The sequence below is a fragment of the Eleginops maclovinus genome, chromosome 7 (genome assembly GCF_036324505.1).
Source record: "Eleginops maclovinus isolate JMC-PN-2008 ecotype Puerto Natales chromosome 7, JC_Emac_rtc_rv5, whole genome shotgun sequence".
Lineage (NCBI taxonomy): Eukaryota > Metazoa > Chordata > Actinopteri > Perciformes > Eleginopidae > Eleginops > Eleginops maclovinus.
The window spans coordinates 4,130,401-4,155,417 of NC_086355.1; the positions used below are offsets into that span (position 1 = coordinate 4,130,401).

General features: G+C 41.9%; 1 protein-coding gene across 1 annotated transcript in view; it reads right to left on the reverse strand.

Moving 5' to 3' along the window:
* Window positions 1–25,017, reverse strand: part of raph1a (Ras association (RalGDS/AF-6) and pleckstrin homology domains 1a) — a 65,298-nt gene that overhangs the window by 16,442 nt on the left and 23,839 nt on the right. The window contains 8 exon segments of the mRNA XM_063888560.1: window positions 825–902; window positions 9,121–9,195; window positions 13,273–13,467; window positions 13,685–13,840; window positions 14,305–14,529; window positions 14,710–14,849; window positions 15,542–15,653; window positions 15,757–15,885. Coding sequence (XP_063744630.1) covers window positions 825–902; window positions 9,121–9,195; window positions 13,273–13,467; window positions 13,685–13,840; window positions 14,305–14,529; window positions 14,710–14,849; window positions 15,542–15,653; window positions 15,757–15,885 — 1,110 coding nt within the window.

Here is a 25,017-nt window from a genome sequence, read left to right on the forward strand (position 1 = left end):
GGAATGGAACAAACAAAGAAACTATTACATTTTGCAGAAGTAAAAAAACCACAACTATTTTAACAATTTCTACACATCTTAATCCCTGATTGATCACCTTTTGGTACTTTTATTTGTTTTTTGGGGAGGTTTTTATAGGTTTGTTTGTCCGTAATGCCCTCAGTTTCAATGTATTCAATGAACACTGGTGTGATGTGCCTTTTCTGATATATTTGACCAAAAAAAGTATCAATAAAGTTGAAAAAACCCAAATAAAAACAACCTCTACAGGCTATATGTAAAAGCCAATAACCAGGAAAAACGTGTGTGTGTGTGTGTGTGTGTGTGTGTGTGTGTGTGTGTGTGTGTGTGTGTGTGTGTGTGTGTGTGTGTGGAAGTCATACTGATCCACTGTCACTTTTTTGGGGATTTGTTTTGGGTCATCACACAGACGGTCAGGTATCTGGTGGTCTGTCTCTGTGTAATACATCCAGGTTGTTAATCCCTCCCCCCCCACACACACTCTCTCTCTCTCTGTGGGATTGGGACTTAACTTGCAGTGGTCATTATGCTGAGTGCTCAGTGTGTGTGTGTGTGTGTGTGTTTGTGTTGACCCCAGCTGTTATTGACCAAAGCTTTTCATGTGGAGTCACACTGACCTGACCCAGAAAACGGTCCGCTGGACACGTGCCACACACACACACACACACACACACACACACACACACACACACACACACACACACACACACACACACACACACACACACACACACACACACACACACACACACACACACATCTATAGCATCATTTTTTGTCTTGTGTGTGTGAACCAGGCTCACCTTTTTAACCTGCGCCTCCTTGATCTTCTCCAGAGCGACCCGGATGTTATCTGCCTTCAGCTTGGCAGCCTGCTCCTCCTGCACACACACACACACACACACACACACACACACACACACACACATTGATGACACCGGTAAAACAGTATTGACACATTCCTGCATGCTGCATTAAAGACACACAACATGCACGACCTACCTGATTCCTCCAACAGGCATTCATTATTATGTTTCAGTTAATTTCCCTCAAAACAACCAACGCTCCTGTGTCTGCTGAGAAACAAAATCTACAAAATATTACAAATAAATCCCATATTTCATCAAAAGGAAAAGGAAACAGTCTCATAATATTCCAAGTTTTTCCACATTAGTCCTGCTTCCTCAGGCTTCTTCTTACAGATGGATGTTTATCGTGTAATGAATGAATGAAGAGTTAAAGTAAACCGATGTAAAAGCAGATTATTCCACAAAAACAGCGTCCCAAAGTTAGTCCCAACTCTGAGGAAACATCACACATGTTCTCCTCCTTCTCCTCTTCATCATCATCTTCATGCCGGTATTATTGTGCTTGCAGGGGAGCGGGATTGGATTATTCCTCGGACGCTACATGTTGGTATTGTCTCTCGGAAGGATAATCCGATCTTTGCAAACACACACACTGACACTTAAGTGGTGGTAAGGTCAGCTGTGAGAGAGTGAAAAATTAAGTCCCGTGTGTTTTCCTCTGACAAAATCACAGCTTCAGTTTGATCCTGCTCAAACACCCGACGTCAGCTGTGAGGAAAACAAACAGCAGAAGGATGCATGAAGGAAGTGTAAGTGAGTCTTAAATCCAGCTGAGCAGGCGCCAACACAACATCCCCAAGCAAAAACAAGAGTAGAAAAAGCAACACAAGCGTAAAAAATGAGGAAAATTAGGAAGAAATGCCGCCCGGCTGACTCTCTGTTTGAGTTATCCTCGGTCAGACTGACTCCCTGATCAGACAGGAACGCCTGGTTAGCGCTGCAGCTCGGACTGGCTGCTAAATCAAAGTGAAAGATGCTACCTTCTCCTGACACATCCTGCCTGTCCGAGCGACGCAGGGAATGACAGGAGGAGAGAGGTGGAGATGGACGCTGGTGGGGGAGGGGATGGTTGTTTTTTTTTTGCTGTGCCAACTTACATGCCGAGGCACTGATCTCTTTATCTCAGGCTCTCATGCCCCTTCCTCTCAGTGTCCCTCGCTCTGGATGCAACACACACACACACACACACACACACACACACACACACACACACACACACACACACACACACACACACACACACACACACACACACACACACACACACACACACACACACACACACACACACACACACAGCTCTTTGTTTTGCCCTCATCGCACTCCCTAATTCCCTCGTTGTCTCTCTACCCAAACACTCCATCTCTGAAGGCAATTTTAGGGGATTTTTCCAGTCACTTAGCACGTCTGAAAGTCTGTGCATGCCCTAACGGAGAAGCTCCACTTTAGCCAGTCAGATTACACACACACACACACACACACACACACACACACACAATCCCTATTGTGAATGAGCGAAAGGGCAGAATGAAATGAAGATGATGGGGGACGACGGAGAGGAGATTAGTAGACAATCTCCTTATCGGCACCCACTAAAACCCCCAGATGTACACACACACACACACACACATACACACACACACACACACACACACACCCACATTCTGGAGGCAGCAGCCATCCTGCAGTTTAAGCTCATAAACAGCTCCATAATGACTAGCCTATGTTTTGTTGGTCGGGTTTAACGCCTGAGGATTTACAATAAAGGCAGTTCCTTTCAAATGTCCAGAAATAAAAAAGGGAAAAATCAGGAATAAGAATTATTTGAATCACTCCTTAGGTAGAAAATTCTAAGAAATATAAAAAATATTCAGTTTTGGTTAGCATTAGAGTTGCATGCATTGTGTGTGTGCAGAAAATAAATAATAATATACTAAATTCTGTGTGAAAATACATATAAATGCGTACAGAATGGTACAAAATGTGAGCAATATCAGCTAGCATTTCCTCTTTCAAAATATAAACTGTATGCTTTTATTGTGGTAGAGGCTTCTGGGATTTATAACGGCAGACGTTTCAAAGACAGGAAAAATAAAGCATACTTTCTTCTGTTAAAGCAGGATACAGTGCAAGACTAATACAGTATATTTAGTCACAAACTCTACAAATAAATCCAGTATTTCCATTTAGAATTAGAAGCTAGTAAAGTACTCCTGATGCACACAAAAATATATAAACATATGAGAATAAAAGTAGAATAAAGGAATCAATTTGACAAATCTTACATCCTCTGTTTGGTCCCTTAAACATTTAAACTAAGGCGTCATTTTGGAAATAAAACCACATTATTTTTTAGTGTCAGCCTGTACCGTGAGTAAAAATAAGAGGTAGCAAAGGATCTGTTTAACTCCTGTCATATTGAATTATTCGGTTTTGCATCAATTAGCATTTTAATGATAACGGACACACTGTCGACTGTAATCATCATCACGGTCATCAGAGAGACTCCACCTCATCATCATCATCATCATTACTGACATGCACCCGAAGATACAACTTAGATTTATATATTTATAATAACGGATCGTTTATAATAAGTAAAGGTATTTAAATTCAAAATCAAATTCAGATTCTTTTGAAGAAATCTTGATTTTGACTTCTGAATTATTTTAAAAATGAAACCATTGGTATTTTATTTTTAGGTCTTTATCTTATCCTGTCTTCATCAGTAAAGTCCTTTCTTTAAATGTCTTTAACTTATTCGCCATGATGATAGCTTGTAGTATTGAAAGTCTGTCTTGATTTTAGTCCAGAGTGAAATGTTTTGATGGTTGCTGGGCAGATTACAATAAATGTCTACAATTTTCAAAACTTCCAATCTGAAATTCAGAAGCTTAACAAATCAATCACACACACACACATATTTACCACGAGTGTGTTCTCTTACTAACTTTTAACCTTTTGTACTTAACCACTTTCAATATTTAGTCACAATTTTAGCAACTCAAATGAAGTGGAGATATATTTTTAATCGATCGATTGTCATGACATGAAGAAGAAGAAGAATGGGAGGATGAAACCCTCTTTATTGTCACATACATGCACACAGCAGAGCACACACAGGGAAATTGGTCCTCTGCATTTAACCCATCCTAGTACTAGGAGCAGTGGGCAGCTACTGTGCAGCGCCCGGGGAGCAATGGGGAGGGGGGATTGGAGGTGTCCGGTGCCTTGCTCAAGGGCACCACAGCAAGGCCTAGGAGGTGAACTGGGACCTCTCCAAGTAGCAGTCCACTTTCCATATTTTTAAGTCTGTTCGGGGACTTGAACCGGCGACCCTACGATTCCCAATCCAAACCCCTAAAGACTGAGCCACTGCTGGTCAACTAACATATCCGTGCAAAGCATCCTGGGAAATCACACCTTCTTATTATCCAAAACCTTATATTATAAGATGTGCTTCTCAAAATGATATTCAATTCTGTAAGCTGCTTCTTTAATGCTAGACAAAGCCTCTCTGTGTGCTGTTTTAAAATAATAGCGTTAGCATTAGTTAAGCTAGGATACATTCAAACCAATCAATATAATATTAAAGATCATCTCTATATTTTGGCGTAAAACACTACGTTTCGTTGGCATATCTTAATTCATCCCAATGCAACCATCTTTTATTTTAAACACTATGAGTTTAATTATTAATGTGGGTGTAATGTAAATGGTAGCAAATGAATAATTGATTCATTGGTTTAAGGGTTTGTCTTTCACTTTAAAAAAAAATCCCTCTTTCTTTTCAGAAACAATTAAGAACTCATTTATATTTCATAATCCATTCATTCATTTATCTAATATCTGTTATTACTGGCATTGTTTTGCACTTTGACATAAAAAGCCATTATTCTCTGAGACCTTAACATGTTTTCTTAATGCGCCTCCCACCACCGACGTCAGGGTTTATCTTTCCCTCTCTCCACTGTCGTCATCTTGCAGGATAAACGTTTTCATTGCATCTCATAGAATTCAGTTGACCTACATTATAAAATTAGATTCAGCCGAGGAAACATCCAGCTGCCTTTGAAGTCATGAGGAACGTGTCCCTCCTGAGCCTCCGTAGCTTTAAACCAGAGGGTCTTATAGAGAAGCAGCAGAAGTGGGCCATCGGTGTGTGTGTGTGTGTGTGTGTGGGTGTGTGTGTGGGCTGCAATTATTGCTGAGGCAGTGTAACAGTGACACAGAAAGCACATGCTTCACACAAACTAGTTCATGCTAGCAGCCTTACTGTACATGTTTTAGTACAGTATTAAAAATGTATCTGCACACATCTGTTCTCTGAAAGCCAAGTGCACGAGTGGAATAATTACACCCTCAGCCTAATCACCACTGCAGGAATTAGACTGGTTTGTAATCTGGCTGGATTCTCGGGGCCTTTTTTTTCTAATCTGGGACGATAATTTATAAAGAAATCACGTTTCTTTAGAGCATTTAATTCCAAGCCTCAGTTAAGGCTCGATTAGGAAACGCTGTTGGATAATGAGAGTGGTTTTCTTAGCTTCCTGTACAGCAGTTAAGTCTGGATTTAAAGCTAACATCAGCTGCTCTGACACAAACAGATTTTATTCGTATACCAATCTGATGACATTTACCTAATCAAGACCCGTAGGCCTACAATGATGTCTGATATTTCTAAAAAATAGGTTAAATATAGTGGAGGGGAAGTCACATTTGATAATGTCTGTTAGGTAATATTTAATAATGAGGTATAATTATATAATCTGACTCTCTAAGGTTTAGGTAGGTATTTATTTTTGTGTGTCTACAGGCTGATAAAATGCGGCGGACTTGGAGCGGATTTATTCATCTGTTTGCTGCCGTCATAAAGACATCTAAAGCCAAAAAACACTTAACAAGACAGCCCCTTGCCTGCCTGCCAGCCTGTGTGTGTGTGTGTGTGTGTGTGTGTGTGTGTGTGTGTGTGTGTGTGTGTGTGTGTGTGTGTGTGTGTGTGTGTGTGTGTGTGTGTGTGTGCTTGTGTGCGTGCGTATACATAATGCTACGGGGAATCACTGCTCTCTCTCTCTGCACCACAGGAGATTATCCTGCAGATCTGGCACCTGCCTCTAACATCCAATCAAAGGGCCTCATCTGCTCAACCATCCAATCAAATCATGACATTGCTGATCCAATCACAATAAAGCCTTCTTATGAACTCTACATCTAATGCCCACACACACACACACACACACACACACACACACACACACACACACACACACACAGACACACACACAGACACACACACATAAATGAACTTTGCCGACAGCCATTAAGAAGCACTCCAGCTTTAGCTTAAGAGCAGCAGAGACTCTGATGAACATCACAGCCACATTTAATCAAGTTCATATATCCAGGAACGTCCATGTGCAATATGCAGAGGCGGAAGAGGTTCTCAGACCCTTACCTTAAGTAAAAGTGGAAATACTATGGTCCTAAAATACCCCATAACAAGGGAAAGTCCTGACTATATACATTAGTAGAGGTACAGTAGTATTACCAGTTTGATGTCCATTTTCAAAAGTAAAAAATACTTAAAATGCAGAAAGGCACGAAATGGCAAGAAAATGTCAATTTGGTGCCAATTTTTGTCGTAAAGTATTGGGTTAAGTAATTGTACAGTACTGTACATATCATATAGACGTATCATCTCTATGTTAGGAGAAGGTTTAAATAAATCTAGAGGGCAAGAGTCTACCTATCCCTAGTTCCTTTTTCTTTTGAATTTTCCTTTATATCATTTCTTTTGTGTGCCTCCCTGTGAAGGTGACTATTCAATAAAATAGTTGATCACAAAGTAGGAGTAAAGTTATGTCAAAATAGCGCTTCGAAACATTGACTAAGTGTTACAATTCACCACCGACATCAGTTAGCGTGGGAGCAACAATGCTGAACTAAAATGAAACATGAGGTATATACTGACTGAACTAGATAAAGGTCAGGCTATTAAAACCTTTATACTGAAACAAAGGACATAAATAAACTCATTTGATGATCGATTAATATTTAGTCATTGTTGAATTACCATGACCTCGTTTTATTCTCTGAACGAAGAGTTTCTGTTGTTTTCTTTGTCTAAGCTCAAAGTAAACTGTTTGTTTTTTGTTGGTTCAACCAAGCAAGTCATCTAAAGCACTTGTGGGGCATTTTGGCATGACTCAATTCAACCTCCTCAAAATTCAACCACATGCTTCTACAACCAGAGCTCAGGAACGGCTGATCCCCACCAGCCTGCTGATTAAACAACAACAACAACACAAACAAAAACAAATTACCAGCAGCAGCTAGTCCCATTACCTGCATTGATTGGCGTTAGCTAGCATCATCCGCTGAGCTCCATTACTGCGACTGGATCAGCTCCAAATGCTCATCACCAAGAGGAACAACACAAAGCTGCTCGGTAACAAACTGCACACTGCACACACTGGATTTAACTCAGAGATTCTGGGAGAAAAGAAGAACGCACTGGTGTCCAGCATTATGGTTTGACAGTAAAACGTCTTTACGCCTCCTTTAGGCCCAGGAATAAAAAGCATCACGGACTCGGAGCCATGGTTTATCACCACAGAAAGCAGGGGCTCTTTCTAATACACATGACTTGTATATTTGTGATGGATTTCAACAAGAAGAAGCTGTCCACATGTCTACCAGTTTGTCTTTTCAGTGTCAAATATGGCAAAACAAAAAGAGAAAATATGCAACACTGCAGAAAAACAGTAGTTTCTCTAAAAGACTAGATCTTAAAATGTGTATATTGAATTTCACTTAGCTCAATTAGCAACCTCCAATAGGGTGCAAACAACTATGACTATACAAACTCAGAACACCAACAAACCCGTAAGTGCATTATCTTCAAATAAACCAAACCATTTTAAGAGCTACAAACAGAAAATGCAAGTTTGTGTTTAAATCTCTTCTCAAGACCCGATCATTTCCAGACAAAAAGCTTGCAGTTTCATACCTTTATGTACAAAAACTTGTAGGTAACTTGGCCCAAAATGATCCAAGATTGATATTTGGATGCAACGTTACTGCCGTTGTCTTATATGTTGACTTGTTTTGTTTCTTTTTTGTGGAAAAGCTTAAGAGGAACATCAGATTCTAGCAGACACAGAAGCGCTGACTGTCACACTTACCTGTTCCTGGCTTCAGAAGGAATCCCAACCGCTTAATGACTAATATTGTCCCAAAACATGTACATTACAAACCGTGTTGTTGAAGCAGCCTTACAGCACGATCACACAGGATTTAAAAACTAATTGGGATTATTTTTTATCAGCTTTAAGTGACATTTAATGATACATAAATAAAAACAGTCCAATTAGAGACATGTGCTACACGTGTGGCCCCATTTCAATTATTCTCCATCAGCTCCTGTGTGATTGCATACTTGTAAGACTGTCAGACACCGGCACATAACACACACACACTTCACATGGAGACAGCAAATCATGCCATTTCATACTCTTAGAAAACGCTTCATGCTTCATAGGAAACAACAGCCTCAGCACTGCTGCAGAACGGACTGAAAAGTTTGAGGTATTTTTATAAGTTTACAAAGCAATTTTGTAAGAAAAACAGAGATTATTAAAAACCTTTTTATACCAATTGAAAAGTGGTCTTTACACTTATGTACTCAATGCCTTTATGACATGTTGAGGATGCACTGGATGTATTTGTAAGGCATATTGTGAGACCAATTCGAGTACGAGTTTTAGAAATATTCCACCACTATTTCATTCACCGGTTTTATCGTGTGTTTAGTCAGTAGAAACAATCAAAAAAATGCATCCAGTCGAGCAGGTTTTCAAACGTTTCTCATCAAAATAAACCAAATAACCTGACTGGTTGTTTAAATCAGCTCACAGTGCACTGGTGCAGCTAAATGATCACAAAAGTATGATGTTTTCATACTGCATGCATCCTCTGTAAGGCTTTGGGATTATACATCAGCGTACTGCAGCCCAACAGGACACGTCACAGCACAGAGCATTACACACTAACACACACACACACACACTGCCCCCTGTTCATGGGGAAAGAGGGAGGGGGAAAGAAAAGGAGTTAGCATGCAATGACTATCAATGCAAGCAGAGGATGCGGCCATGTAGGAGGAGGAGGAGCATGCAAGAGGAGAGGAGGAGCGTGCAGGTTGAGTGTGCAGGAGGGAACGTGGCGTCACCTTGGTCAGCAGGTGGGAAGGTTTCCCTGCTATGTTTCTCAGAATCAGAGAGGTTTCCCTGTCCAGATAGGAGTGCTTTAAAGAGAGAGAGAGTCCTGGTGATTAATCTGCTGTGTGATTGGCTGGAGGAGGCAGTTTAGCAGAAAGCTGTGTGGTGAGGAAGCAGAGACAGAAACCTGTGAAATAAAGCTGCACAAAGTAAACACATCACAGTCAGGATATATCCTTCTTCAGCAACACATTCAAGGACCTTTTCAGTGTTTCCAGGCCCAATTCCCTCCAATTCAAGTATGAGTATATCTAATTTCTATAGAAAGAACTAGCAGGCTTTTCAGTTTATTACAGAAAACCCGTCGATATAAATTGTCTTTTCGTTCAAGACCAAAATCTGCTTTTAGAACTGATTTGTTCCCCAAAATTTAACACATTTTTAAGGATTTTAAGGACCTCTAAAACCATGGATGCTGGGATTGAAAGGAAGTGTTAAAACACACGTTAGCAAACAGTCATTTAACATATTTCAATTACGCCCAGATTACATAAACAGAAGCTGCTTCCTCTTTCTTCTCCTGCAGATGGTTGATTACTGATCTAAAATGACATTTTCTGGATAGAAATTCCTGCTTTTTATATTTTTAATAAGAAATTGTCGGCTATCAAACATGATTTGCCATTTTACCACAAACTTTAACGGTTTAAATTGAAATCCTTCTGTCCCACTCATGCAGATAGGCTGATATGGTCTAGTGCTACTTTAGTGAAGATTATACAGTTATGAAACATATCTTTAATAATACTCTCTCCATTATAATCTGTTGTCTCTCTTTAATCCAGACCACAAACTCCATAAAACAGAGCCCCCTGTTTCTCCGAAAGACAGTGGTTTAATAACTCCAATAGAAACTAAGTTTGAGGTTTAACTGATGTGGAATGAATGGACAGTATGTTTACTCTGGAAACCAGACAGATTGGTCTGTTATTTGTTTGCTAAATTAATGATTATATAACTTTTATTTTTCTGACAATGTGAATTCCACAGGCATGGGACCAAACTGTGGCTCAGTGGGCTTTATGTAATCCCTCAAACATGCACATGCATCAGTGAGTCACTCCTTCCCTCTGAGCGGGACCGACCCACCGACTGGGATCATGTACCGAGACACACTGGTTTTACTGGAGTCAAAAATGTTTTCATTTCATTTTAGACAACCTTGGTTTAATTCCATTTAGTTTCCTGATCTGAAATGTTTTTAATGTATTCGTCATTATGGAATAAAATGATCCTTCGACTGAATAAACAACAAGAGTATTTCATTTAATGTTTTCTCATTTTGTTCCAACGAGAGATATTTCTGGAATCTGACATAAATTATATTAACTAGAAATATACATTTAGTAGTAATAGGTTTATGTTCTTATCTTTAGTAATGTCATGGCTGTGTGTGTGTGTGTGTGTGTGTGTGTGTGTGTGTGTGTGTGTGTGTGTGTGTGTGTGTGTGTGTGTGTGTGTGTGTGTGTGTGTGTTTCAATCACTCGAAACTATTTTATAGAAAGCATTAGTTCTCTCTTTAAAACCACAGATTAAAAAATAATATTTAGGTCACACACACACACACACACACACACACACACACACACACACACACACACACACACACACACACACACACACACACACACACACACACACACACACACACACACACACAGGTTTTCCCTTTGGCTCAGATCTGACCAACGACATCTAAGTGTTTGCACGTGTGTGTGTGTGTGTGTGTGTGTGTGTGTGTGTGTGTGTGTGTGTGTGTGTGTGTGTGTGTGTGTGTGTGTGTGTGTGTGTGTGTGTGTGTGCTGATCCCCCCCTCTGATGATTGAAGAACGTGTTTCTCTACATGTGGATCCTACGGTGATACTAGTGTAATATTTTCTGTCCAGTCAAAAGAGTATAATTCAGAAGCATCTAATTTAACCTTTAGATTTAGGTTCTTATCTTTATTGACCTTATTTCCCTCAAAGATTGATTAGTAAATATGTCATTTTATATTAAATAACTTGTGAATTAATGCTGCAAGTTCACCAGAAATGTAATAATTAGGGATGCACGATTTCACGAAGGACCTAATTGTGATTTTCTTGACTGATATTGAAGTTGCTCAATAATTTATTGTTTAAATGTTTTTAGGAAATCTTTACCAAACAAGGATATTTTATTGAGTCTGTAGAATTAAATATAATGTAGGTATTGCACTAGTGTACAGTACATTGCTTTTCTGATCAAATGTCTATTATTTGTGCAGCTATGGGGAAAAGGCAGATAATATCATGGTGTTTTTAAAGTATATTATAGATAAAAGTACATCACCACACAGGCAATAATAATAATAATTCCCCATAGACTGTAGGTATTCCCATTTAAAAGCCCTGTGCTGTCATTACATATTGAGAGAAACACATTTTCTAGATTCTTTTGATGCCTCACACATTTACTTACATTTATTTAAGGAAAAACCATGATTTTAACAGGAAATAACCAAGTAGTTTTTGTTCCGTTTTGGTTGAAACTGTCACTATTATCCACGAGAAAATATATGTCTAAACGTATTTGGTAGTGCATTTCAGGAGTTGTTATTTTAAGTAGACAGGGTCGAATCAGATCAGTGACTTTTGGTCTCTTCTTCTCTCGTTCCTTCTATGGTTTTATGTTGGAAGGCAAACGGTGTAAAAGCCCTCCAGTGTGGCTCAACATCTCTGCCCTTTCGAAGACATCACTACTCTGAAAATGTAAACTTTCTCCCAACACTTCTTGTTCCTTCCTGTGCTCTGAATAGACGCACAGAGCGCGTGTGTAAACCAGAGAAAGACTCAAACTGCACTTCCTAACGAGCCGGACTCATGGGAGCGTCGCTCGGGGCAGAATCACTCCGGCACCTCCTCTAATCCATTCCTTTATTTTTATTCTCCCTCCTCCTCTTCCTCTCTGTTTGTTCTTTTAATCTGAGTCACTCTGAGCGTCTCTCATGTTCACGGCCTGTCCCTTATCATCCGCGGTGGTTTGCTGACTCACTCTGGCCTCTCATTATTCTAATTTTATTCATTCCTTCGCTGTGCACTGGATGAGTTTGGAGCAGTGTCCCAGTTTGCTTTGCTCTGAGCAGGGTTTGTGTTTGCAGAGTTTAGGTTGAGAAACATTAACATTAGCAGGAGTTAAAATAAAATGCCCTCAGCAGCTTCCAAGGTCGGGAAAAACAAAGTGGATTGAGGGACAGTAGTTAGCACAGGAGTGAATTGTTCACATGTGACTACGTAGGAGATTAGGACCAGGCTTTTTTTCACAGTGTACTCTAGGAGAGAAAAATAGAGCAGTTTTTGATCTAGGAAGAGGCGAAGAAACAGCCTGAAGCAGCACAAACAGCCAGCAGGAGAGAACATGCCAGCAAACACAAACCACTGCTTCAGAGAGCAAACTCTTACAAACCTACAGCAATTAGAGAATCGAGAGGAGGAAATTCTGTGGGAGAAGATCTGTTCCTGACCTGCAGCTATGGGAAGGGAAACAACAAGACTGCTAGTGTGTTTTTAAAGCCTAAAAAGGCACTAGATCTGTTTTTTGGACATGCATCTTTAGCTGGTATGTGCACAGACCTGGTCTTAAGGGCTGAAGGCCACATGTAAAAATGCATATTCGAAATGTACTGTATACTTGTCCAATGAATACTCATAAAACTTGAGTAACGTTTTCATGGCATCGGAATAAAGCCTTATCTGGAAAATGCTTTACTGGACCCAAATCAAATGTGGAATATTGTCAAACTCAGAAAATCTATGCATTATTTCTGTGCATGAAAACATAGTCTCTGATGTACATGGAGAGGGCAGAATAACTCCTGTCAGTAAACTGAATATGGGAACAGATTTTAGTTTGATTTGCTTCATGAAGATGTTTTCTTTGGTGCAAGAATGAGTTTTAAACCCAGATATGAGTCAGCATTTAACCACTTCCAGTTATCTCTTCTTGGAGTTTTTGAATGTGAACACAAGCTGAAGAAAATGTAACATTTTGTTCTATATCATAAATACTTCTAACTTCTGGGTCAGCGGACACAGAAACCTCCTCACTCTGTAAGTTGCATTATAATCCTAAACTCGCTGTACCTCTGTGTTGTGATGCACCTGAGCGGCTCCCTCCCCCGCCGGTCCGACGGACTGAGGCTGCCCGTCCGACTCGGAGCGCAGGACGCTGTCCAGAGAGTCCATGGAGGAGGCCGAGTTCATGGAGGAGCCCGAGTTCACCGACACCCCTGAGGCCGAGGTGACGGAGGAGCGCGACGAGTGAACGATCGAACGAGCCTGAAGAGAAAAGCATAAAGAGAATTAAAAACTGCTGCCAATAAATATTTATCACTGCTGTGTTTTATAATAACAACAATTATACTTTTTAAGTAGTATGTACTTTAGCCACCTCTTATTTTATTTGTAACACTTTCAAAATGAAAAAATTAGACTTAAAAATAATTGTGATTTTGAGTCCCATTTTATTCATAACTTGTAAAAGAGCTCGGTTCACCTCGTGTTCGCTGACCGTGCCGACGGATCCGGTGCGTCGGTGTTGGCGCTGAGACGACCCGGGCCGCCTCATGGTGGCGGAAGACGTGTAGGAAGAGGCGGAGCTTAGAGAATGAGAGGAGGTCTGACGAGCGGCTTCATCCATACTGAGAGACGCCTGGGAGACAGCAGAGGACAGGAGGTCAAGGCTAGTCTCATTTTATCGAGGCATAGGCCCACTACCTCCAACGTTTATAAATATGTAAGGGGCATTTTTGGACAAACCTTTACCACACACCATGGCAGGTTTTGTGTATCGTGTTGTCAATCATTTCAACAAAAACCCAAACTTTATTGTTAAAATCCTGAAATTCTTTGGTTTAATTCATAAAGAAAGGACTGCTTGGACTTTCTGACGAGTAATCTTGAAAACCATCATCGCCACATCAGGCTTGTGGAAGCTGGGAGAAATAAATGCATTAAGGAAAAGAGATACAGCTCTGACGACGCTGTGGACCAATAGGAACGGGTCAGGGAGAACTGCTGATACTGCATGTTATTTCTTTTCTATAGCATTATCTTTGTTGAACGTCAAGACTTTGATAGAGAGAAGTTAAATAGACTTTAGACTCTCACACACACCTTCTCCAGCTGGGCGGTGATGTCGTCCAGGCTGAAGTTGGAAGCGAGCGCCGGTCTCCCGTGATGCCCAGTGGGGGCTCTGATGGTGCCCGCGGGCGACGCTCTGGCGCTGCTGCTGTTGCTGCTCGCCCCGCTGCTGCCTCCCCCACCGCTAACACTGTTACTGCTGCTGCCCCCTGCCGGCTGCTGGCCCCTGCTGCGCCCTGCTGGAGGCTTCTGACGGACCTGTGGGGGACAGAGTTAGTAGTGTATCGACTCAGAACCAGCAGCTAATCAAAACTCATATGACTAAGAAAGCTCGTACTCCCTAAAAATGTTTGATGTTACCACCTCAATATACAGGCTGTGCCATCTTGATGAATAAACCAGGTCTAAACATTTTATGACACATGTGACATTGTGTACCTTGGTGTCGGTCAGCCCCAGGCGAGCCATGCCGCCGCTGCTGTTGGGTTTTGTGTTGATGGTGCTGAGTTCCTGTTCGATGGAGCACAGATCGGCCATGAGGGCGTCCAGGTCCACGTTCTCGCCCTGATTCAACGCCTCTGCAGACACACAGAGAGAGAGGGCATCATGTGAGACACAAGGAGACAAAAACAGAGCAGGAGAGGACAGAATAGAAAGCCTTCACTCTCATCGTAAAAGAACCAGTCATACAGGGGGGAATAAATAGTTGAGAACAACGGCGTCAAAAGCTACTAAATGCATAAATAAACGTGGGTACCACTTTACAATAAGACTACCCTCATAAAGGATTCATAATTACGTTGTAAACACTTTATTAATTATTAAGAACCATTTATAAACCAGTTCTGACATAGTTTTCATACATAAACAGGCTCACTATTTGGCAAGATGACTAAGCCTTATATTGGCTACCTAGCTTCCTTCCTCTTCTTCATCAGCCAGCATCCTTGGTGTCTGTTGCTCACTGAGTTGATTAGATACCAAGGATGCTGGCTGATGAAGAAGAGGAAGTAAGCTAAGTAGCCAATATAAGGCTTAGCAGTACAGATAAATATTGGCTCACTATTAGGCAAGCAACCGGTCCCAGTTGCCCTGTTTATCTCTCGTCTTATAAAAGCTTATTAATGATTTATAAAGTGTTCACAACCTAATTAATAAATGAATTAAAAACTATAGATAAACCCTTCATAAGGGTAGTCTTAAAGTGGTACCAAAAATTTAAATAACAAATCAGTGCATATGAGTATTGGTTAACAGCATGGGGTCTGACCGTTGATGTTGTAGATGGAGAATCTGTAGGAGAAGTTGGCCATGTTGGTCTCCTGTCTGAGGGGGGCTTTCTGCTGAGGGGGCTCCTCCGGGGGGCGGCCATCATCCAGACTCTGAAGACACACAAGATTAGACATTATATATCCCAATAAACGAACCGTACAGTGTCTTTGTCTTCCATGCAGATCAGTTCAGGACCTCTCTTACTTTGTGTACCTGGGTGAGTTTGTCCAGCTCCCCGAGCCAGGCTCCAAACATCTTGTCCAGGTCCTGGTCCTCCTTGTCGCTGTCCTCCTCCTCGTCATCCTCCCTGACCTCCACCTCCTCGTCTGACAGCTGATCCATCTGAAGAGAGGACACAAGGAGGAGACACGATGAGAAGACATTCACCGGTGACTTTCAGTTTCATCCTTCAGCTCCATCTAGTGGCCGACCCCATATCTGTCTCACTCTAACAGCAGAGGGGCTTTACCTCCGTCATTTCAAGCAGTGAGAAAAGTACTCAGATACTTCACTCAGAGAGGGCCCTCTTGTGCTATTTAAGGTTTTCGCTTTTGTGTGTTATATAGGTTTTAGTGCATGTAAATGGTCTGCAAAGGCTAAAATCCCTGGTTTCCCTCCATTGGACTCCTTTGTTTACTTCCCATCATGGTGACATCACTATATAACACTTGCACTTTTTTGGCTTGTGCTACAACATACATAGGCTAAGGGGCGGGACATCTCTAAGAGGTTGACCAATCACAACAGAGCCGGCTAGCTAACCAATCAGAGTGGGCTCTGGTTTCAGACAGAGGGTGAAAGGAGGTGCTGCAGCACAGGCAGTATGAGAAACATAAAGAGCTTTTTGAACATTAAAGCATGGAGACATGTCCCAGGAGAGAAACACATATGGAACGGAAAATATGTCCTCTTTAAAGGTCACATCACGCTGACAACACTGGGAAAAACTACCCAGTAAAACCCCTTCAACCACAGGCCTCAGACACCCACATAAGAAGCCTTCTTTAAGGCTTTCTAAATCTACTTGGCACACATTTGAAAGCTGTAATAAAAATACAAAGATGAAAATAAATGCTTGTTTGTTACAGATCACAGCTGGTTAAAATAAAATACAATGAATGGACACGATCAGGAAATGACTGCAGGAATGTAACAGAGACGAGAAGCAGCTGCGTTCAGTGAGATGCAGATACTTGAAAAGTGACATGACCTATTAAAGGCATGTAACCCTTGTTGATGTTGTTTTGGGACATTTAAAGTACTTTTTAGAAGCGCTATAAAAAAGGAACAGGGACAGAAATAAGAGCTGAGCAACACAGGGATGTTACTCCATCCACATTATCATAATACACTTCCTTTATAGCTTACGAAGAGCTTTACATAGATAAAAACAACCATAATGCCCAGTGCATTTACAAGTTAGGATGTCATTTCAGTGCAGCCAAGAATTAGAAACAGATAACAATTCAGTAATTAAGAAAAGCCCCTCGAGGACATACTTAAGACGACCTAAAACTGCCTAAAATATGTTATAAAATCCATGTGCAGCTGACCTCTTCCACAACAAACACAAAAACCAACATGAAATTTGCAGAGTGCATTTATGCCCACGGGAGGTTCACTTCTGAGACGAGTGGATGTTTTCTTTAGACGTCTTGTTGATTTTTTAGAGACCTAGATAGGGTCCCTTATTAAACTCTTTTTGAACAATATATTATGGGTCTCAGATGTGTACAGAACATGTCTCTGATTGGCTGAAACACCAAACAGATCATTGTAGCCTCCCATAAACCCCTCTGTTTCAGCCCTGCTTCTGTGTCTGTAGCTTTAAATGCTAATGAGCTGCTGCTAGCCACGCCCCTCTGAGAGATGATTGGTTAAAAAAACCTCAACGGTGCTCAAGTAGAAATCCAGGTGATAAGGTGCGCGGGGGTTACCTTGGTTGGTTATTGGTTAATTGTTGCACAACCCCATAAAACATAGTGACATCACAAAGTAGACGAAATCTGATCAGCTGATTTTCAGACAGCTTTTTATAGAGATGGATCCGGACCGAAAGAGAGAGGGTCTTTGTTCCGGAAACTTCTCTTTACACAGAGGAGACACATATTGATGTATACAAGACATGAAGAAGTGGATTTTGCATATTAGGTGAGCTTTAAATGTTAAGGCCATGTTGGTTTTTGACCAGAGGAAACTCATCTTCTAACTTGAAGAATAACATTTCATACATGAGTTTTATTTCTGTTGCTAAACAAAAATCATTGTGCTGCTAACTGAGATCTGAATCTAGAGGATATCAAGGGATGTGTTTGTGTTTCCTAAAAAAGGAATCCTTAAAAAATGTCAAGAAGAGTCAACTATTTGCAGGAAGTGTTTGGAAGCAACGTCTAAAAATAAAGTCATAATCACCATAAATATGATTTCTAACGACAGGAATGTGACAGGAACATCATGGGGAAAGTTACGAGCGATTAGGAAAGACGTTGTGTGTCTTAGTGTGTGCATTTATCAAACTGTATTTAGAACAAGTCAACACACATTTGGAGTGAGTGTTGCTGTGATTAATGATAGCAATTATGTTTCTCACACACACACACACAGTTATGAAAATAAATGGTGGATGAATCTGGATACAGATGAGAGACAAAGACACACAGCAGCAGACACATTATTCTCTGTGTTGACAACCAGTAGCAAACACTTTCCCCCTCTACTCATGATGAAATATGCCTTCAATGATTTATCAAACCAACAACGTCAGGATTTATAAACGTGCAAGTGTTGTAATATCCAGTTTAGTGGACTGATTTGGCACTGTGGATAAATGTGGTGTGAAAGGAGTAATATGAGATTTGAGGAAAAGGCTTTAATTGCTTTGTTTACGAAATGGTTAGCTTAGCTTAGCATGGAGACAAGATACTAGCTTCCCTGTCCAAAAGGTTTAAAAGATCTGCCAACCAAACTCACTTATCAACATATTTCCATTGTATAGAAACCAAAGGGAAAACAAGATATGGTTTAAAGGATGTGTTATATCTAGGTTCCTGACTATGTCTTGTCATAGGCTTACCCCATGTTTCCATTTTGAATGCTAAGGTAAGCTTACACCCCCCTTGCTGGAGTTGAACATTTTACAAGTCTGGATATACGGTTTCACTTTCCACTCTCTAAATCTCTTTCAGAACATGATTAAATACATAACACACTTTTAATGTCATCCTGTTTCTCTTTTGATATCGGTTAGCATTTCTGGTTAGCATGTTTGCTATCTCAGGTGAGTAATCTACTTAATATCCTCAGCTTTCGCCTCCACACGTCCTCCCACCTTCCCTCATCATCCACCAATCCCTCCTTTTCTTAACTTACTCTCCTCCTCCCCTACTCTGTACTCCCTTCTCTCCTCACCCTTTCTCCTCTTTCCTCTCCTCCATATCACCACCCAGGTGACCTCAGATTATCACCCATGTCACAGGTAACAAGTGTATTCTCAAAGTCAAAGTCAAAGTCCACTTTAATATCAAAGTTTCCACATGTGTGATACATACAGAAAATTGAAATACCGTTTCTGGCAGTCCCACAGTGCAAATATAAACAAGAACATATAACGTAAAAAAGGGGTATAAAAAAACAACAACTAAGTAATATATACATACTGTATGTTAGACACACTCAACACAGTTTGACGGTAGTGCAAGTAGTCCTTTAGTGCAAAAATACTTTGTGCAAAGTACATTTTCAGTAGCAGCGGAGAATAGAAAGTGACTGGTGCTGGATGAGGGACGGGTGTGTGAGGGAGGGGGATTAATGTCCTGGTACATTTCCATTGAGGCTGTGGGGAAAGGTGGGTGGGACGGAGGGTGGAGAGGTCAGGGGAGAGTTGGGAGCGGGGGTAGAGGGAGATGAGAGAGGGAGAGAGGTAGGGAGGGAGGAGGGAGAGACAAGAGGATTGAGGGAGGGACGGAGGATAGAGAGAAAGCGAGAGATGGAGGGAGGGAGGGAGTGAGAGGAGAGAGGGAGGGAGGGAGAGAGTTCAGCATCCTGACTGCCTGGTGGAAGAAGCTGTTCCTCAGCCTGGTGGAGCTCGAGCGGAGGCTGCGGAACCTTCTCCCTGAAGGCAGGAGGCTGAAGAGGCTGTTGGAGGGGTGGGTGGGTGGGGTCCCTGGTGGGTGGGGTCCCCCGCAATGCCGAGTGCTTTGCGGGTGAGTCGGGTGCTGTAGATGTCCTGTAGTGTAGGGAGTGAGACCCCGATGATCCTCTGGGCAGAGTTCACGATGCGCTGCAGGCTCTTGCGGTTGGAGGCGGTGCAGCTTCCAAACCACAGCGTGATGCAGCTGCTGAGGATGCTCTCAGTGGTGCCTCGGTAGAATGAGAGCATGACGGGGGGGGGGCTCCTGCTCGCTTGAGCTTCCTGATGAATTAGAGGCGTTGCTGGGCCTTCTTTGCCAGTGCAGTGGTGTTGTTGTTCCAGGTGAGGTCATCTGTGATGGTCACACCCAGGAATTTGGTGCTGCTCACCTGCTCCACAGCAGCACCATTGATGGTCAGAGGGAGGGGGGGTTGGGAGTGGGTTCTCCTGAAGTCAACAACAATCTCCTTTGTTTTCTCTAAATCTCTTTGAAGACACCATGAAATACACATAAGTCCGGTGTGTGTGGCCCTAGATCAAGAGTTCTAAAATATCTTAAAATATGAGACATTTACGACAAAATCTCATTTTTATCTTCAGAAATGAGTTCTAAATTAATTTCCTGAGCTCTATCCTCCACACCTCCTTCCTAATTTCCGCATCACCCATCAATCCCTCCTTTTATTAACTTACTCACCTTCCCCCCTCGTGCTCTAGTTTTTATCCTCCTCTACTCTATACTACATTTTCTCCTCCTCCTCCTCCTCCTCCTCCAGATCTCCACCCAGGCGACCCCAGATATTGCCCATGGCAGAGTGTGCTATTCCTGGATAACCGTTTTGTCGTCCACCACCCCCCCCAAACCCTGTCCCCCTCTAGCGAGAGACTGCTAGCCAACACACACACACACAAACACACACACACACACCCACACACGAGCGGTGCTACAATTAGATCCCTGTGGTGAGCAAGGTCTGTCATTTAGATTGGAGGATAGGGCGGGTGTGTGTGTGTGTGTGTGTGTGTGTGTGGTTTGGGATTAGAGGAGGAGCGTTGTGAAAACTCTCACAGCTGCACAACAACAGATGCAGGCCAACAAATGAAGCGTTTTCCGTCGCAGGCAGGATCTGAAGGAGGAGGAAATTCTCGTCACGTTGCTTCTGAACTCCACTTCCTGCTCGCATGGAGCTTTATCTCTGAGACAAAAAACTGCTACCGGTGCAGATCTGCTTCCAAACTACAGCAATTGAGAATTTCATGACATTTTGATGCATTTTTTCAGCTCCACAATGAAGACGATTCATTAGCTTTCCTCCTGCAAGATATTAATGCGGATATTTATCAAGATACACTGGTTCGATGTTACCGGGTCAGCTTGGCAAAATATTCCACAGCATGAAAGTTAAACATATAAAGGATTGAATGAAAAGAGACAGAACACCTCAATCGCAGGTATGAGTGATTTTACTTCTGGTTTAATGCCCTAAAAAAGGTTTTCGGGTAATCAAAAGCTGAAGAGTTTTTCCTCATTTTGTTCTTCCATCTTGCAGATCCATCCATTTTCCAATACAAGTCCATCCCAGGAGACAGAATTTCTCCCCTTCTCCCTAAGGGGGATGCCAGCCCACCCTGGACACAAACTATTACCCTGCTCTCCTCTGGCAGGAGGCTGCACTCCATCAGGACCAAAACCTGTCGCCACCTGAACAAGTTTCTTCCCCTCCGCTACCGGCCTCATTAACAAAGCCCAGGACCCCCCACTGACACTGACCCCCAGCCGCAGCATATACCACATGCATCACATCAATGCACACGTCACGATATGTTTTTGTAACTTTTAAGAGGTGTATATTTTCTATCAGTGTTTTCATTTTTGTTTTATTTTGATGTATGCACCAAAAACACCAGGACAAACACCTCGTATGTGTTAGCCTACTTGGCAATAAACCTGGTTCTGATTGTGATTACGGTTTGAACCCATTTTGCTTACAGACTATTTAATTTTAAGTATTTACAAATTGTAGTTTTGTTTGATTGTTGGATCAGTTAAAAAAAGTCAAATCTTAAAAGGTTTGGCAACTTTTTTTGATAGCTAACGTTAGCTTTTTACTTGAGACTCCATGATGAAATATACACCACACATACCAAAGCAAATTGTGAAGACTATATGTCGGAACAAATCATGCAAGTATCAAGTAGTTTTGTTATTTTCTGGAATAATCTGAAGACTGGTTGATCGAGGAAACCGTTGCTTTGCCAACTTCCAGTTTGTCCGACAAAAACCCGTCATTATTCAGCACTCTTTAAGCCATCTTTGTATTTCAGCCGTGTGTCGAAAGAGTAAAAAAAACAAACCCTGAACTCTGTGAAACTGTTCTGTGTCAAACATCGCTGAGACAGCATGTCCTAGTGATGGGCTATAAGTGCAGTGTGTGTGTGTGTGTGTGTGTGTGTGTGTGTGTGTGTCCAAAGTAAACAGTAATTACTTTGCTGCTGCATCCACACTCCTCCTGTCTGTCCCCTGAAACCATGCAATCATCCTCCCATCCTTCACTCCTCAGTCTTTCTCTCACTTCATTTCCTTCCCTTCTTCTTTCTCCTCGTCTATTATTGTTTTCTTACCTCCCACTCTTTACTCTCTTACTCACCCGTCTCCCTCCTCTCCTTCACTTAATATCTCCTCGGTTTTAATCAAAGGGAGGGAGACAATAAATCCAAAAATAATCTTACTGCAGTTTTTGAATTCTGTAGGAATGACAGAGTAGCAAGTGGAGATGAGACAAAGGAGAAAAGGAAGGCAAGGAGACAAGTGAAGAGAAAAGAGGATTCAAGAGGAGAGGGGATAGGAAGAGAAAATGAAAAGAGACATTAGGATACAAGAGGAAAGGAAAGAGGAAACAACAGAAGAGAGAATGGAAAGGAGAGGATATAAAAAATGAGTAGACACAAGGTCACAAGTGGAGAGGACCGAGAAGACAACGGTAGAAGATAAAGAAGAAGTAAGGGAAGAGGAGAGGAGACAAGAGAGTAGTTGAAAGCCATACAAGAAGAGGAGACAAGGGAACATCAGTGGAGAGGAAAGAGGAGTCAAGAGAAAGGGAGAGTAAACAAGAAGAAAAATGGAACAGAAAGAAGAGATAAGATGAGACAAGAGAAAAAGAGACACAGTTGGAAAGTAAAGAGGAGACAAGAGAAGCAAAGATAAGACATAAGGGCACAAGTGGAGAGAAAAGAGGAGAAAAGGAAAGAAGGGAAAGGACGAAGTGAGGAATGATGAGAGGAGACAAAATTTGTTCAAAGAGGAAAAGAGATGGCAAGAGAGGATAGAAGACTGGAAGGGAAGTGGAACAGAAAAATGAGACAAGGACAACATCGAAGAAGCGATAACAGACTAGACGAGACAAGAAGAGACAAAGAAAGAGGAGAGGAGATGGTAGGAGATAAGAGAAACAAGAGGACACAAAAAGAGGAGACAAGTGGGGAGGGAAGAGGAGATAGAGAACGAAAGGAAACCAAAAACGAAGCGACATGAAGAGTTAAAAATAGAGTTAAGGTTAGTTATAAGAAAGCTGCACCCTTGCCAACCGTTCCTCCTCCCTTTGGACTCAAACAGCAACATCTGCTGCCTCAGTGCCTCTGAGCAACACTCTCCATCTGCACTGGGCAGCTCCCAGTTTCCCACAGCACGGAGCCTCGCTGGGGCCACAACAAAACGACAACAGCAAAGGCTTTAAAGTTCCCTCATTCAATGCGGCCCGTTCCCACGGCTCTATATCAGGACATCGCCACACACACAGATACACACACATAAATAAAGACACACACACACACACACACACACACACACACACACACACACACAGAATGGTATTTAGGGTTGTTTCGGTTTTTGTGAAGCAAGCTATAAATCGGATCCAGAGAAAAAAGAACCAATGAGGGAATCCAGATAGTAAGTTGAGATGTTCCTCTCTCTTACTGACACACACACACACACACACACACACACACACACACACACACACACACACACACACACACACACACACACACACACACACACACACACACACACACACACACACACACACACACACACACACACACACACACACACACACACACACACACACACACACACACACACACAGAGGGACTGACCATGCAAAACTTAACCAGACTCTCTTAATTTATAGGAACACTGTTCCTTGTACTTCCTTTGCTCTTCCATTTGTCTAATGATTTAATCCATACGTCTTGAAGTAGACTCTTGTTATATAATCAGATACTTATTTCTTGCTTTTCTCAACTCTTTGTATCAACGTTTCTGACCAAAATCATATTCCTTGATTATGAAGGAAATCCCATGTGACATCAGAGAACTAAAACCAGTTTCATTTCCTCACAGACTTCAGGTTTTAATGTCATCATTCACGCTCAACCAGACACACACAGGGCCTCTGTTTGTGTGTGTATGTGTTTGTGGCTCGCCAGGGTACATAATTGGCCTGAAGATCCACACTGTGACATCAATTACAGGAGCGGGGCCGTGTGTGTGCGTGTGTGTTTGTGAGAGAGAGAGAGAGAGAGGCCTGAAGGGCTGCCAACTCAGACAGTGATTCTGCAGGGAAGCTGTTTTATGCGTGCTGCTCCTCTCTTTAATACGGGACACATGCATGTTGTGGGAATCTCTTTGCTTTTGCATTGAAAAATAATAGGGCCTACAAAGCGAGAAAACAAGCCTTGTTCTCCACCTTCACTGTGACCCAGATACCAAAGAATAACGTTGTGAAACTGTTGCAGTTGCATCTACTTGCACTAGATTTAAGTTTCAACTTCAATGGCTGAACAGAAATGTTTGTATCGCACAGGAAGCATAACGATGGGGTCGCAGAGGAAGCAGATGACGAGCGAGGAGCCTGCCCGCCGATCCAGCAACAATGATATCACTTCCCCTGAGAGCTGCAAGAGGGATTACATCATTTCCTTTCGGTTTCCCCTACCTCATATCGACATCTGCCTCCGTCTCTCAATACAAGGAAGGGAGATTAATCCAGAGAATGAGTGGGAGGGGAAAACAAACTGTAATTTTCTCCCTGCTCACCCACACTGCGCTGGATTTGACTCGACATTTCAAACCTGCCCGGCAACCTGGTGTATATTGTGAGTGTGTGCTTCAATGTGTTTCTCTTCAACAAGCACATGGGTATTATATCCCCCCGTTTGTAGTGTTCTACATTTCATCTGGGCTACGTATAGCATCCCGTTTTGATCATGTCTTTTCCTCTATTTTAGTTTTTTCTATGAGTCATAAGCACATGCACTTTTATGAGCAACGAGATACCCAC